Source organism: Leptonychotes weddellii, chromosome 14 (assembly GCF_054177405.1).
Source record: "Leptonychotes weddellii isolate Sample4059 chromosome 14, ASM5417740v2, whole genome shotgun sequence".
Taxonomy (NCBI): domain Eukaryota; kingdom Metazoa; phylum Chordata; class Mammalia; order Carnivora; family Phocidae; genus Leptonychotes; species Leptonychotes weddellii.
The window spans coordinates 60670166-60686541 of record NC_138382.1 but is presented as its reverse complement, the minus strand read 5'-3'; the positions used below and the strand labels follow the sequence as shown (position 1 = coordinate 60686541).

Genomic DNA, 16376 nt, shown 5'->3' with positions numbered 1-16376 from the left:
TATTATTTTTTTAAAGATTTTATTTATTTGAGAGAGAGAATGAGAGACAGAGAGCACGAGAGACGTGCTCAGAGGGTCAGAGGGAGAAGCAGACCCCCGCTGAGCAGGGAGCCCGATGCGGGACTCGATCCCAGGACTCCAGGATCATGACCTGAGCCGAAGGCAGTCGCTTAACCAACTGAGCCACCCAGGCGCCCGAAGGTATCACTTTAATATAGTAATTTTGTGTCTTGCCAGAAAAGATTTTATTTATTTATTTATTTATTTATCTATCTATTTATTTATTTATTTTGAGAGCGAGAGAGAGAGAGAGAGAGAGAGAGCGCAGTGGAGGGGCAGAGGGAGAGGCGGAGAGAGAATCTTAAGCAGACTCCACGCCCAGAGCTGAGCCCAAAGCAGGGCTTGATCTCATGACCCTGAGATCATGACCTGAGCCAAAAATCAAGAGTCAGACACTTAACCAACTGAGCCACCCAGGCACTCTTCAGAAAAGAATTATTTTTGTTTATTGATCAAAATAACAAAAGTGGACTCAAGATGTTGCATCAGGATTCATTTAGTTTACTGGTTATGTCACTACTGTTATTAGAATTTTATTGTTCCCTTCATGTAAGTTCTGCACTGTTCTTACTAGAGTCATTCTAAGATTTCTCAGAATTTTAATATAATTGATAATGGCATCTTTTTCTGGTCACTATATCTTTCAACTGGCTACAAGAAAATTACTGATTTTTATTTATCTGTTAGTATTGCTGGGGAACAGTTTTAATTGGATCTCTTCTTTTTAGACATAAAATCATATAGTTTGCAAGTGATAATTTTATCTCCTTTTCTCCAATATCAATGCCTCTCATTTCTACTTAATATCTCATTGTCAATCTTCTAGCAAAATTATTGTTGCATTGTTGCCTGGTGATAGATTTATTGTGAGCACTGATGTTTAGTAGGAGAGTAGAATTTCAAGATGAATCTTATGAAAACTGTGAAGTCATTAACTCTGCGTTGTTTCCTGTGTCTTACAGTCAAACAAGCCCATTGGGTGTAGCAGGTTTAACTAGTTCAAGCTTATCATGAATGGGCCACTCTAGCCCATTATCCCCAAAATGTCATTCTACAACTTAATTAGGTCTATTGTTAGTTACTTCTTTTCCTAAGGAGGAAAAAAAATCTGCTTATTCATGTGGTATGCCCAAGTTCTGGTCGTTCTTTATCTGGCGTGTCCATTCACCCTTGGTGATCCAGAGTATATGAACTGTCATAAGGACACAGGAAAGATGGAAACTGCATACCTTGCAAAAAGAACATGGTAACAAATGTACCTGCTGTCCACGCACAACTAAAGTAAACTTCCCCCGCCCCCCCAACAGGATTCAGTTTATTCTGCCTCGGGAAGGTGGTCCTGAGGGTGGCAAGTGCCACCCTGTCGCAGGTGAAGGGCCCAAGGGCCAGGCAAGGCCAGTGGCAGGAGAAGTGGGTGAGGCTAGGCTGACGCCCGGCATTGGTGGTGGGCCGCAGGGCAAGGGCCCTTGCTGCCCAGGGTGAAAAGCACAGGCTGGGGCCGGCTCACGGCAGCAGGACAAGGGCACCCCAGGAAGTGAGACGCAGGGTCACATGACATACACCACGAAACACAAGCAACATGACTCCTGAGTCGGCCTGTGGACAGTGTGCACACATTCGCAGGCCAGAGAGACCCTCCACGTCGGCTGGACACACGGACGCCACGGTGGTATCATGCAGACTACGAGGACACGTGGCCCCACGGGACACGTGGCCTTGATGGCCGCAGGAGTCGACCCAGGTCACCAAGCGCCCCGGGATCGTGAGGAGACGGACGTTGGGGCCGGTCTGGAGGCGCGTGGGGGCGGCACCCACGCAGCCGCTGCGGGCGGGGTCTGTGCCACACTTCGTCCGGCAGCTTCCCCACGTCCTCGTAAATGACGACCACCAGGGAGGGCCCTGTCCAGGCTGAGCGGGCGCGGGCGGGGGCCAGTGCCCTTGCGGAAGGCCTCGAGCCCCGCATTCCTCAGGCTCCGCCAGCCGCACACCCACCGGCTCGGTGTCAGTGCGCCTCCCGACCTGGCATCCCGGTGTTGCTGGCGTCCGCAGGAGTGTTCCAGAAGCCATTGGTTACACCTGCGCGAGCTCCCAACCCCGGGTGATTGATCAGCGGGTTCCCGCGCGCGGCGGGGCGACCCCTCGGTACCAGCTGCGCGGGGAGGTCGTGACGAAGCACCGGGTGGCCTGTGGGGGGCCGGGGGGGGGCCTCTGCTTCGGCCCGGTGGCCACGAGGCCCCCGAGGGCGCCTTCAGCCCTTGTTCGCGCGCACTCTCCCTGCCCCGAGCCAGGCTCCTCTGCGCTTTGGGTTGGGGCAGGGCTGGTCGGGGATGCGCTTCACCCTGCTGGTCCGGCTGGGGCACGCCCCGGTAGCGCCCGCACGTGCCGTCCTGCCGTTCCGGGCGCCCCGCACGTGCTTGCTGCGGGGACCGGCGGGCAGACTCGGGGGTGGCGCCGCAGGCCGGGGTGAGGCCGCGGGACAGGCCGGGACGCCCGGGCTGCGCACCCGCGCAGCTGGCCTCCCGGGCCCCCCGCCCCCCGGCCCCGCGGCCCCGCTGCGTCGCCGCCTCCTAGGCCTGCGGGGACCGCCCGGGGCCCCAGATCCCCGCCCGCCGCTGCCGCCGGGACTTGGCTCCAGGAGCGGTGGGGCCACGTGCAGGGCCAGCCGCTCCGGAGCGAACATTTTTTATGGACTCTTTGCCGGTAAGTTGGAGACATTTTGTCCCTGTAACACTAGCTACTGAAGTATTTTAGAACAAGGACGTTCTCCTACATATATGCACTATGGAGTTGTGAAGATCAGGAGATTTCACTCCGATCCATCTATTATCTAATCTACAGCCCATATTCAAATTTCGTCTATTGCCCTAAAAATGTCCTTTAGAGCTCCCCCCGCCCCCATGGTCTAATACTGACTGCTGGGTAATGCACCGCATTTAGTTGTCATGTTTCTTTCATCTCCTGGACCTTTTCTTAGTCATTTCCTTTGTTTCCTGATCTTGACAGTTCTGATAAGTATAGGCCGGTTATTTTCAGAATATCCCTTAATTTAATTTTGTCTGGTTTTCCCTCATGATTAGATTCAGGTTATGTATTTTTGATGGGAATATCATAGAAGTGGTATTAAGTCCATCGTATTAGAAAGCACATGGAATCCGTTGGTCCCGTGGTTGGTGATGTTAAGGTGGTTGCCCTCCATGTCTCCCCGCTGGAAAGCTATTATTACCTTGTTTTTGAAATTAATCAGTAGTTTGTGGTGCGATACTTTGACACCATGTAAATACCCTGTTTTCTCATCCAACTTTTACTTCTGACCACTCTGATGCTTACATTTACCTGCTATAACATTTTACCTGTTCTAATCTATTACTACAACAACCTGTAATGATTTTCTAGCGACATCATTCTTTTATATTTATTTTTTTGGTATTCTCCTGTAAGGAAGAGTTTTCCTTACTTTCTTTCAGAAGAACTCATGCATTCTTATTTTATTCTCTGGATTATAATCTATGTTAACCATTATTTATTTTGATGCTCCAAATAATCTGTTGCAGATTTGGCCAATGGGAACCTCATCAAGTGGCTTCCTATGGCCTTTTGAAATTTTCCTGTCACTCTTTGCATACTTCCTGATATTCTAGTGCAGTAAGCTGCTCTAGGTCTGTCTTGTCTTTTCCTGCTCCAGCTTTGGAAAGGGGAACTACATGTCTTTTTAGGTGAGAATTGTATTTAGAAACCAAGATCTGGGTGCTAGGTGTGTCCATTGCTGCTGAGGGTTCATTGCTTTAAGGCCCTCCTCAATATATGTGTTTTGAGTAAAATTTCTGATAAGTTGTTTAGGACAAGTGCTTTAAACAGTAAACTTTCTTCCTGTAAACTCTGAAAACTAGGGAGTAGTTCCACAAATGAAAAAATGTGTATCTTAGAATTCTGGGGATATCTTTTCTCTGTAGACTGTTAAATATTCTACACTGTAATCATTCAAGAAAAAAACTCTTTTTAAAAAAAATTTTTTTTAAATTTAAATTCAGCTAATTAACATATAATGTATTATTGGTTTCAGAGGTAGAAGTCAGTGATTCATCAGTCTTATATAATACCCAGGGCTCATTACATCACATGCCCTCCCTAATGTCCATCACCCAGTTACCCCATCCCACTAACCCCCTCCCCTCCAGCAACCCTCACTTTGTTTCCTGTGATTAAGAGTCTCTTATGGTTTGTCTGCCTCTCTGGTTATTTTTTTCTCTCTTCCCCTGTTGATCCTCTGTTTTGTTTCTTAAATTCTACATTTGAGTGAGATCGTATGATAATTGTCTTTCTCTGATTGACTTATTTTGCTTAGCATAATACCCTGTAGTTCCATCCACGTTGTTGCAAATGGCAAGATTTCATTTTTTTGATGGCTGAGTAATATTCCATTGTGTGTGGGAATAGAAGACTTTGTTTTTATGAGTTCTTTGAAACTATTTTGGGAGAACTGTGGCTCATTGTGTCTCAATTTTTAAAAGTTTGGTATAATTGGATCATTGGGACATTATCCCTCAACGATCTAAAGTTTCAAACCTCTGTGTATTATAGCTGCTGAACTTTAAATTGCTCAGGGACAACAGGTATTCCCCCCAAACAAAACAGATGATTTAAATTTATGTAGTCTGTGGCACTTTTAGTTATGGAGGTGACAGTCAATACTTTTGAAAGAAATGAATTACAATGTTGATTTTTATATAATACATTTAACATTTTAAGTATGGATACATTCATTCTTTCTTGCACATAGCTAAACAATATTTTATTTGGAGTTGATGACAGGGAATTCAGATGGCAGGACAAATTTTTCCTGGCTACTATTATTTTTTAAAGATTTTTTTTTTTAAGTAATGTCCACACCCAGTGTGGGGCTTGAGCTCAAACCCTGAGATCAAGAGTCTCATCCGTCACTAACCGAGCCCCTCCTGGCTATTATTTTTAAACAGTAGGAAAATACGAAGTCTCTGGCAACTGGGCTGATTTTTCATTCTAAAAAAAACATTGTGTCTTTTTTGCTAGTCTTAAGAGTAACACACACACACACACGCACACGCTTAGTTTCTTTAAAATAATCTTATAATAATATAAAATTTTTGTACAGAATTTGTTAAATATAAAATCTAGCAGAGAAATCCCTAAGAAATAATCTGTTAACCAACAAATGAGTAAGAACTCCCTACTGTGATGTAGGAAAAATGGAGCTCTTAGGAGGAGAAGCACGAACTCTGCATGCTCGAGGACCGCAGAGGAAAGTCCTACTGATAGGCATTCCCTAGAATACCAACAGTGTCCTGAGCGGGAGCAGATAATGTTTGGACCTACAATGCAAGCTGCTTGGGGACTGAGGAGTAAAATAGGAAACAGCGGAAGGGCTTGCTAATAGGCTAGTAATGAGATACAATGGAGCAGGAGTCACAGAGAATAACATAATATAATGAAAACTCATCGGATAAATCCTCTGCTGCTCCAGGGGCATGATAGAAGCTGTTGCCCCCAACGTGATTACACCATCACCCTGTGTGCCGGCTTTTGAAATACGGGACCTGGGAAGCAAATGAAAACGCTGGTTCAAAGACAAACCAAGAAGGAACACAGGGGATGAGAAAGTGAGGAGTGAAACATTGTAAGTAAACCATATCACGGAGGAATTTGCCTGTGAGAGAAAGAGCAAAGGTAGGATGTGCACGGGGACCATGACGACGCGGGGAATGTTTCAGAACGAAGATATCTAAAAATAGAAAGGAAAGAACTAGTAGGGAAAAGAAAATGATTGAAGGTGATAAAGAGCAGTATCAGTGCAGAAGCAAGGTACGCCTTTGTCTTTTCTTTCTGTTCATGTGAAATGTAAAAAACCAAAACATTCAGCGTCTTGTTTATGATTAGATGATCCATAATCTTCTTTCCCAAGGGATTTTAAGGTAGCTTAAAAAGGGAGTTTAACTTCTGCATATTCAAGATCTTCATGGGTTTTAACGTTATTCGAGATCTTCATGGGTTTTAATGTAGAAGAAGAGTATTGCCTGGGAATAATATTTAGCACGATTTACGTACTCACGAAGGTATGGGTCTCAACAGTGAACGAGACTGTACCATGGGTGTGTTGGTGTTTAAATAAGGTGGCTTATTTTGTGTGACTTGTAAACTGGCTCTTCAATATAATCAGAATGGGTATTAGAATGGGTACATTCAGGTAATAAATGTGTTTAATCTTGTTTTCAAATGCACTCTCTTCTAAATTTTGCTGTGGAAGTATCAGTTTTTTATGTAGATCAAACCTGTTTTCTCCCCCTTTAGATCAATAGGTAAGTCCTGTGATTTCTTGTGGTAAAATTGTATTTATAATAGTGAAAATAAGTTCAAAAGTGTTTTCCTAACTAAATGAACATGCTGCTTGATCCACCTCTTTATGTCCTCAGATGAAATGAAGAGAACACTATTAGAATAACTACAGGTGCAAAAAAGGAAATGCAAGGAGGAAACCTCACCATTTGGAGCTTTTTTTTCCTGGAGGGTTTTTCTAGATACCCAACGTTAGAGATTGTTCTCTTCGTCTTCAGCCTTGTGATGTACCTGATGACCCTCTTGGGCAACAGCTCTCTGATCTTGGTCATTATCCTAGATTCACGCCTCCAAGCCTCCATGTACTTGTTCCTTGGAAATCTCTCTCTCGTGGATATTTGTTATACATCTGCTTCTGTTCCCACTTTGCTGGTGAACTTGCTGTCATCCCAGAAAACCATTACCTTTTCTGGGTGTGCTGTACAGATGTATCTGTCCCTTTCCATGGGCTCCACAGAGTGTGTGCTCCTGGCCGTGATGGCGTACGACCGTTACGTGGCCATCTGCAACCCCCTGAGGTACCCCATCCTCCTGAACAGGCAGGTCTGCATGCACATGGCTACTGCCTCTTGGGTGGCGGGTTGTCTGAGCGCCCTGCTGGAAACCAGTTTCGCCCTGCGGGTACCCCTCTGTGGGAATCTCATTGATCACTTCACATGCGAAATCCTGGCCATGCTGCAGTTAGCATGCACAGATTCACTGCTCATGGACGTGATCATGCTGGTGGTCAGCGTGCTTCTCCTGCCCATCCCCATGCTCTTAATTTGCATCTCTTGTGTCTTCATCCTTTCCACCATTCTGAGAATCAGCTCGGCAGAGGGAAGAAACAAAGCTTTTTCTACCTGTGGTGCCCACTTGACTGTGGTGATCTTGTATTACGGGGCTGCCCTCTCTATGTACCTAAAGCCTCCTTCATCGAGCTCACAAGAAGTAGATAAGATCATCTCACTGCTCTATGGAGTGCTGACCCCTATGTTGAACCCCATCATTTATAGTTTAAGAAACAAAGAAGTCAAAGATGCCATGAGAAAAGTACTGGGCCAGATACCGTTGTATCAAGCACACGAACGTCTCTGACTCAGGGGTGCGCTCCTGGCAGAATTCACCACAGAAATTCTGCTCACCCTTAGAACGCTGATTTCACCCCTCGCCCTGTAGTTTTACAGTTGTGACATATGTGTACACCGAAGTGATTGCCCGTGGACAGTAGGAGGTTGCAGTTGGCATTTGGTAGTATTTTCTGTCTGCTGTGTTTCCTGGTTGGAGAAGTCTGGGTCTGTAGCATTCCCGCACATTTGCCCCTGCAGCAAACCTGGATGAATTCAGCCAGTGAGTGTTGGCGCCAGAAGAAATTGGTGCATGTTCTCTGCCTTAGAGCCTTTCTAGAATGAGGTGGGCGCATAAAGATACAAAGAAACAAATAATAGAGATTGGCCTTGATTATGCAAATGAGAAGATTAGAGAAAAATTAAAAGACTCGCTCAACATCACCCAGTTGCAGAGCTTGAACTGCGACATTTCTCCTCTTGTCTTGCAGAGCGTGTTCTTCCACTGCTGTGGTGGAACCGTCATTGCCCTTCCTCATTCAGAACTCCTGGTGAAAGCTCCTGACTTTCTGACTAAAGCCTCCAGTACCCGTGTGATTTGCTCACCTGCCGCCTCTGCTTTTCTCAGCGCATAGACACTTGTGTAAATTGTACCCGTTTCTCGGCCCCGCACGAAGGCTTTGTGTGTGTCAGCCTTTTCTCCTTATTGGGTGACTGACTTCACAAGGGCCAGGAAACCTGTGAGAGTGTCCCGTTCAGGTTCACAGCAGCCATTGGGTAAACTAAGACATTTACCAGCTTTACCCTAATCCCCGTGAGAAGTACGTACCGCCTGTGAAGATGATGCAGGAGCACCGTAGGGCAGTGAGGTTTCTTGCTTTATATAAATAGGCAACGATTGCAGAGACCATGTTTGTATTAGCTGTTGTAAAACTTTTATTTGTATAAAAATTTTGCTTGTTAAAAACGCGGACTCTAGGCCTCTCTGCTCCCAGATATTCTGATTCAGTAGCTCTGGGGTGGGGTCCTGATAGCCTGCATTTAAAAATAGACCCCTGATGGGGCGCCTGGGTGGCTCAGTTGTTAAGCGTCTGCCTTCGGCCCAGGTCATGGTCCCAGGGTCCTGGAATCGAGCCCCGCATCGGGCTCCCTGCTCAGCGGGAAGCCTGCTTCTCCCTCTCCCACTCCCCCTGCTTGTGTTCCCTCTCTCGCTGTCTCTCCCTCTGTCAAATAAATAAAATGTTAAAAAAAAATAGATCCCTGAGAAGTTCTGGTACAGATTTTGAGATTACCATACTTTGGGAGACATTGTTTCCGGCAAAAAATCTACCATTCCAAAATAAAAGTAGGATTCGTTCTCATTTCTCCCGTGTTGCCTTTTACTTTTGTTTTTCCTTCCATTGTTTGTTCCTCTGTGTGTGCCCTCTCATTTGTCTACTTCCATGTCCAGGGTAGGGAAGGGGAGAGGGTTTTGAGTGGAGGAAGGTTAACCCACCTGACAAATTTCAACATATGAAAGACCTAAAGAGTTTTAGTATTGGTTATTGAGTTCTGGATGCTTTCACTCGTAGGCCATCCCCTTAGATCTAAGCCTTCCGTTACATGTTCAGGGATGTGTAACCCACATAAAGAGACACTTTAAATTATCACTCAGCAAAATGCTGGTGATGCTGGGGCGCCTGGGTGGCTCAGTGAGTTAAGCGTCTGACTCTTGATTGCAGCTAAGATTTCTCAGGGTTGTAGGATTGAGCCCCGCCTTGGGTTCTGCACTGGGCGTGGAGCCTGCTTAAGATTCTTTCTCTCCCTCTCTCCCTGCCCCCCTCTCTAAAAAAAAAATTCTGGTGATGCAGCAGGGGGACAAATTGGATGCCAGGTGTTGCTGCCAAGAGATGTTTGATAGTGGAGGATGAAAGCAAGCCCTGAGTAGTTGGCTTTGGGGCAGTAGAGGTGAGCTGACCACAAAGCTTTCATCCCAGAAGTAATTGTTTTTTCTGTTTGGATACCTCAACTTTCACAACCAGATACCACATGCATTTCCTGGTAATTTCAGAGTCATTGTCAAGTGGCATTCTGTAGGAGGCTTTTATTACAATAGAGCTGGCTTTTATGTTCGAGTAGAACGAATTATCTGCCTCCCAGAATTCGCGGTAATATCTGTGCTACAGAATATAAACAGGAATAACCAGAGTTTTAGACATATCTGAAATCTTTACTCTGAAAAGTGAATTATGAGAACTTAAAGACACAGCAACTGAGCAGCCTCTGTAATTAGTCATCAACTTTGACACAAGGAACTGAGTGAATTTGCATGGAAACGAGTTTCAGAATGGGATATGGATCAAAATGGGACACTGAAACAGATTAGAAATGACCCAGATGTCAGAAAAGGACTCATGATGGGACCCAGGCAGATCTCTCTGTAGCAGTTGGTACCTAAGAGATTAGGGGTTAAAGTAGTTGTAGCCACATGGTACATAAAGTTGCTATGGAAAACAAGTGAATATAAATATAAATGTGTTTTATATATTATAGGTAATACTAAAGTTAAGTATTGGTAAATGGTGCATTCCTTCATTTGGATTAGATTCCATCTCCACCATTACTAATTGCAGTCATAACTTTTAGAGTCTGGGTAAGGGGTCCTTTTCAGGTATTGTTAAAAAGAGGGATATATTTGACAGAGAAGGGAAAACAACATCTGACAGAGAGCCAATTGCTGAACGATTGATTACATAACCCAGATCTATGCTGTAGAAAAATCTGATCATGTTACTTCCCTGCTTAAATCCCTCAGTGGCTTGAAAACTTGAAGTCCTTAAAATGACATTCAAGGACTTTCTAAATCTGGTTACCCACCCTTTGCATCCTTTGCTTTAGGTACATGCAACTCCTTTAGTTTCATGGAAGTGTTATGCTCTGTCTTGCTGCTGCTTTTATTAGGAGCACTTATCATAATTTCTAACTTGATAATAATTTGTGGGTTGGCCTGTTTCATACCAGTTGCGCTGGTGTGCAGGCTCAGGGAGGCAAGGGCTCTATCAGTTTCATTAACCATCGTATACCTAGGCATTAGCACAGGTCCGGCACAGAGAGGACGTTTAGTGCAGACTTTTTGTGAAGGACCAAGTGCTCAGTGAACATCTGTTGAATAAAAATATGCATGTAATAAACTTGTGATGGTAACTCAGTGAGGTACTTGATCATTCCTGAAGATGTCAGTGGTGACTTCTGAGTGTCAAAAAAGGCTGATGGTGGAGTTGAAGGGTTAATCATGAGTTGTGGTTTAGACATGTTGAATTTGTCATGAGTTTGAGACCTATAAGTAGAAATATCAAGGATCAGTTGGATATGCAGGGGTTTTTTGTTTTGTTTTGTTTTTTTAGATTTTTATTTATTTATTTGACACAGAGAGAGCCAGAGAGCAAGCACAAGCAGGGGGAATGACAGGCAGGGGAGAAGTAGACTCCCTGTTGAGCAAGGAGCCCGATGTGGGGCTCGATCCCAGGACCCTGGGATCATGACCTGAGCCGAAGGCAGACGCTTAACCGACTGAGCCACCCAGGCGCCCCAGGATATGCAGGTTTTAATTAATGAGAAAGATCAGCCTGGAGATGGAAATTTGTGACATAGTTGCACATACATAATTATGTGATGAACATGGTTAACATGAACTTAGGGAGAGAGTATAGAGTGAGAAAATTGCTTGAGATGAAACTAGAGAAACACTAATATTTAAAGGCCATCAAATAGGAAATGCCAACAAAGGGGCATTGAAAGGGAGCACACTCTATTTAGGAAGAGGGCAAAAACCAGGATACAGATTCCAGTTTGGATCAACATGAAGTAAGCACGTGCCATCCCGTTTCTCCCACAGAAAGCAATTAAAAGCTCTAAGCAGCCCAAGTGTCCTGGGCTGATGAATGCTTAAAGAAGATGTGGTGTGTGTGTGTATATATACACACACACACATATATATATGTGTATATATATACATTATACATATACATATACATATTATATATATATAATGGAATGTGGTGTGTGTGTGTATATATATATACATTATACATATACACATACATAATATTCCATTATTTATGTATATATATAATGGAATATTACTCAGCCATAAAAAGAACGAATTCTTGCCATTTGCAATGACATGGGTGGAGCTAGAGGGTATTATGCTAAGTGAGATAAGTCAGAGAAAGACAAATATGGTATGATTTCACTCAGGTGAAATTTAAGAAACAAAACATACAGGCAAAGGAAAAAGAGAGAGAGAGAGAGAAATCAAGAAACAGATTCTTAAGTGGGAGGTTGAGTGAAATAGGTGATGGGGATTAAGGAGGGCACTTATCACGATGAGCACTGGTCCTTGTGTGTATCCTTGTATGTATGGAAGTGTTGAATCACTATATTGTACACCCGAAACTAATATTACACTGTTAACTATACTGGAATTAAAAGAAAATGAATGAGTTAATAAATAAATAAATCCTCTAGACAGAATGTGTGGAGCATCTATCTGAGGACTCTGAAAAATAAGATAAGAAGCAGACCCGGGAAGGAAACTACCTTGCAAGCTACCACTAAACTCAGGGTGAATTTCTGTCTCTCCTCCTCTCCCTCCGCCAGTATTTGTTGGCTTTGATTGAAGGGAAGGCTGAAACCCAAACCCACACACTGGGTTCAGTCAGAAAGATCTCCAGCAGACGTTCCCTTTTCTTTTTCAGTCTGGAAAGAGAAATGGGGCTCCTGTGTATCAGAAAGAGTGAAGTACATTCCCTGATGTTTTCCTATTATCTCCTGCCCAGATCCCCAGGCAGTACTGTGGGGACAGTGACGCCACCAGCAATGATGGCGGGGCAGGCACCTGAAATCCTTTGGACAGAACCCTTGTTCCTGACCGGAGGGACTGTGGTCCCAAGAGCACAGCAGGAGAACTTATTGCTTCTCTTCTCTCTCCAGCCTCTCACTGTTTGGTACCTGAAGCAGAGACTTCCAGCTTCCAGAACTGTAAGAAAGTAAATTCCTGGTCAGTCTATGGTATTCTGTCATGGCAGCCTGAGGGGACTCAAACGTGGCCCCTTCCTCCATCTCCAAAGCCAGCAGATGAGTCAAGTCTCACATTGCATCACCCTGACCCTGCTTCGCTCACCACATCTTTCTCTAACTCTCTTCTGTCTCCTTCCACTTTTAAGGACCCTTGTGATTATATTTGGGCCAAGGCAGATAACCTCTCTCTTGTAAGGTCAGCTGATTAGCAAACTTAATTCCATCTGCAACCTTGATCTTCTTTGCCACGTATGTGAATAACACATTTTCTTTATCCACTCATCCATAGCTGGACATTTGGGTTGCTTCCACCTCTTGGCTATTGTGAATAATGCTGCAGTGAACATGGGTGTGAAGATATGTCTTTGAGATCCTGCTTTCGATTCTTTTGGATATGTAACCACAAGTGAGATTGCTGGATCATATGATAATTCTATTTTTAATTTTTTGAGGAACTTCCATACTATTTTCCATATTGGCTGCACTATATTACATTCCCACCAACAGTGCACAAGGCTTCCAGTTTGCCCACATCTTCGTCAACACTTGTAATTTTTTTTTCTTTTCTTTTTTTATACATTAACCATTCTAATAGGTATAAGGTAATATCTCATAATGGTTTTGACTTGCATTTCTCTAGTGATTAATGATGCTGAGCATCTTTTCATATACTTTTTGGACATTTGTGTGTCTACAGAAATGTTTATTCCAGTGTTTTGCCTATTTTATTTTACTTTATAGTCTCTATTATGTCGTTGATTAAATGGTAAGTTCTTAAACATGGTACCTTGGCTCTCTTAAAATTCCTTTTTTCATTAGGCTTTTTTTTTTCTTTAGAACAGTTTTAGGTTCACAGCAGAATTAAGGGGAAAGTACGGAGATTTCCTATACACTCCTTGCTCCCGTCCCCACAGCCTCCACCATCATCAGTACCCCACAGCGGAGGGGTACATTTGTTATTCAATTGATGAACCTACATTGGCACATCACAATCACTCACAATCCATGGTTTGCAGTATGGTTTTACTCATGGGCTAGTATATTCTGTGGGTTTGGACAAACACATATGACCTGTAGCCATCATTATGGCATCCTACAGAGTATGAGACTTCATGGCATTTGCAACTGAGTACATTTCTTAAGCTTGAGAGTAATATTGTCTTTGGACCCTTTTATGAGCACTTCGAACCACCTCCACCCCTCAATATTCCACTGTTGCTCATCAGTAGAGATTATTTCACTTTGAAGGCACTTCAAATTTCCCCTTAGGAGACACTTTCTGAGAAGAAAAGTTCTCTTAACTAATGTCTCAGTTGGATTTTCCCAAGTTTGTTCCTAACCCACTGCCTACCCACGGGGCTGAGTCCCAGAGTGTCTTATTTAACCTGGGTGCACTACCAGGGCAGAGCACCCCTTGGGTTCTAAACTGTAATGAATCTCGGCTAAACGCGGTTCCCTCCAGGGCAGTGAGAACCAGTCTATGACTCGTACCTGTGTAGTGGGAATAGTGTCATAATGAAGAAGTGAGGTGCTAGAGAGAAAGAAAATCATTATGACTGTCTTGGTTAAGTAAGCTTTTTTTTTTTTTTAAGATTTTATTTATTTGACAGAGAGAGCACAAGCAGAGGGAGAGAGAGGGAGAAGCAGGTTCCCTGCTGAGCAAGGAGCCCGATGTGGGACTCGATCCCAGGACCCTGGGATCATGACCTGGGCCGAAGGCAGCCGCTTAACCGCCTGAGCCACCCAGGCGTCCCAAGGTTAAGTAAGTTTTGTCAACAAAGGCATGCTCTTGCACTATTTGAAGAGTTAAGTCAAGTAGCTGTTTCTTCCAGAGGGCCATGGGAAAATCTCAGAGGTGTGGTGGAGAATATGGAATAAGAGAAGTGGAGAGGTGTGTATGCATCTACTGCCCCTTGAGCAAAGAACTACCTTCCCAGTGTAACTCTTTTCTTAACTTCTGTCTCTTTACCTCAAATGGGCCTCCAGATTAACCAATACAACTTTCCGTACTTTTAAAAAACTTAACATTCCCTGTATGTTTTTCCTCTTTTTTGAATAGTAAGTAAGTCCTAGAGATTTCGTGCACAGTATAGTGAATATACACATCAATATTGCGTTATAATCAAACTTGCTAAGAGACTAGAACTTAATTTTTGAACCACAGTATGTAAGATGATAGAGGTGTTAATTCTCACTACAGTGGCAATCACTACCATATAAAAATCTATCAAACTGACGTGTTGTACACCACAATTTATACAACATTGTAAGTCAATCATATTTCAATAGGAAGAAGGAAAAGCAATTTTTAGAAAATAAACCAAAATATATGAAAAAAAAAGGAAAAACAAAATTAGAGTCAACTACCGTTGGCTTCCATAAAATGGGTCCACTACTTGCTTGTGATATGTTTAATGTTTCTCCACGTCAAATCACTGAAAACAATTTTATAGAATAACTCAGAAAGCAGAGCCATGATTTCACCAATTAAAAAGTTATTAAACCTTAAGTTGCATTGTATAATGTGAAGAATAGCTAATCCTTTGGCAATGAAGACAAACTGTCATTTACCTGACTTCATTAGAACTGAATTCAATTTACCATTTCTAATATTAAGAGAACTTATTAGAACATAAGACTGATGGCAGAGACCAAAATCTTTTTTTTCACCAGAGTTAGCAAGTCAAATATGAATTGTCTTTCATACCCTCTGTAAAATTCTTAACCTTTTTAGTCTTAAAAAAACAGAAAGCCACCAACTAGATTATGAAATTCATAAGTTCCATTGTAATCATTAGTCTCAGCCTCCCCCATCAACATTTTTTTTTTTATTTGCGAGAGAGAGAATGAGAGACAGAGAGCACGAGAGGGAGGAGGGTCAGAGGGAGAAGCAGACTCCCCGCTGAGCAGGGAGCCCGATGCGGGACTCGATCCCGGGACTCCAGGATCATGACCTGAGCCGAAGGCAGTCGCTTAACCGACTGAGCCACCCAGGCGCCCTCCCCCATCAACATTTACCCTAACTGTATCTAATCCTCATTCTTTTCTCCATTCACCCATACCTTTCAAATTCTCCCAAAGTTCAAAAAAGACAGTCTTCTCCCTGATTAATAATAGCTCATAAAACTCTCCAAAATTGCCTACTTTTTTTCCCCCTACAGTTTTATTCTATTCAGTTGGGTATACTTGTATATTATATTGTGAGACATTTTAAATCAGCTTTTTCATTGGTATTTTGTCAACTAACTTAGAAGAAATTCAAGGCCGGATGCTTTCTGTATGAATGATCAGAGCACAAAAAAACAACACAAAATATATTTTGTATTAGACATGGCTTTTTCAGTGAAGTAGGGCAACGGTGCTCATCCACAGTGAAGCAAGTGGCCAGTGGTGAAGTGTAGAGTGAGGTGAGTCAAGGATCTGAAGTAATCACATTCCAGATAGTCAGTGGGTTATGGGTATGTGCATTCCAAATGCCTATATTTTATGAAAGGCAGTGTGTTACTGACAAAGGACAACTAAAACAATTACTAAAGAACAAAGCTACTACCTCCAGATCTGGGATACACCTCCTGGGCTGCCCGTGTACATTCCCATCCGGTGCTCCTCATCCATCTCCCACTAGAGCGGCAGCAGTGGGAGGGGCCAACAGGTCGTCCATTTTCATCAGAGCAGGCTACTCCTTCAAAGCGCATGCCTTTTCCACATTCTTCGCAGTCTCCTTGTACCCGAAATCCTCCTTGAGACTCCCTTCTGCCTTCTGGAAGAATGCACTCTGATCATTTTCTAAGAGGTTGAGAAATAAATATACCACGAGGGCACAGTTCCGTTTCCACAAGAGGGTAC

The 16376-nt window shown here is 43.5% G+C and overlaps 1 protein-coding gene across 1 annotated transcript; it reads left to right on the top strand.

Moving 5' to 3' along the window:
* The first annotated feature begins 6551 nt into the window (after positions 1–6551).
* On the top strand, positions 6552–7970 carry OR2K2 (olfactory receptor family 2 subfamily K member 2). The gene has a single exon (XM_031028318.2). It carries the CDS (start codon positions 6553–6555, stop codon positions 7501–7503), a length of 951 nt encoding a protein of 316 aa, XP_030884178.1. The 5' UTR covers position 6552; the 3' UTR covers positions 7504–7970.
* The last annotated feature ends 8406 nt before the right edge of the window (positions 7971–16376 follow it).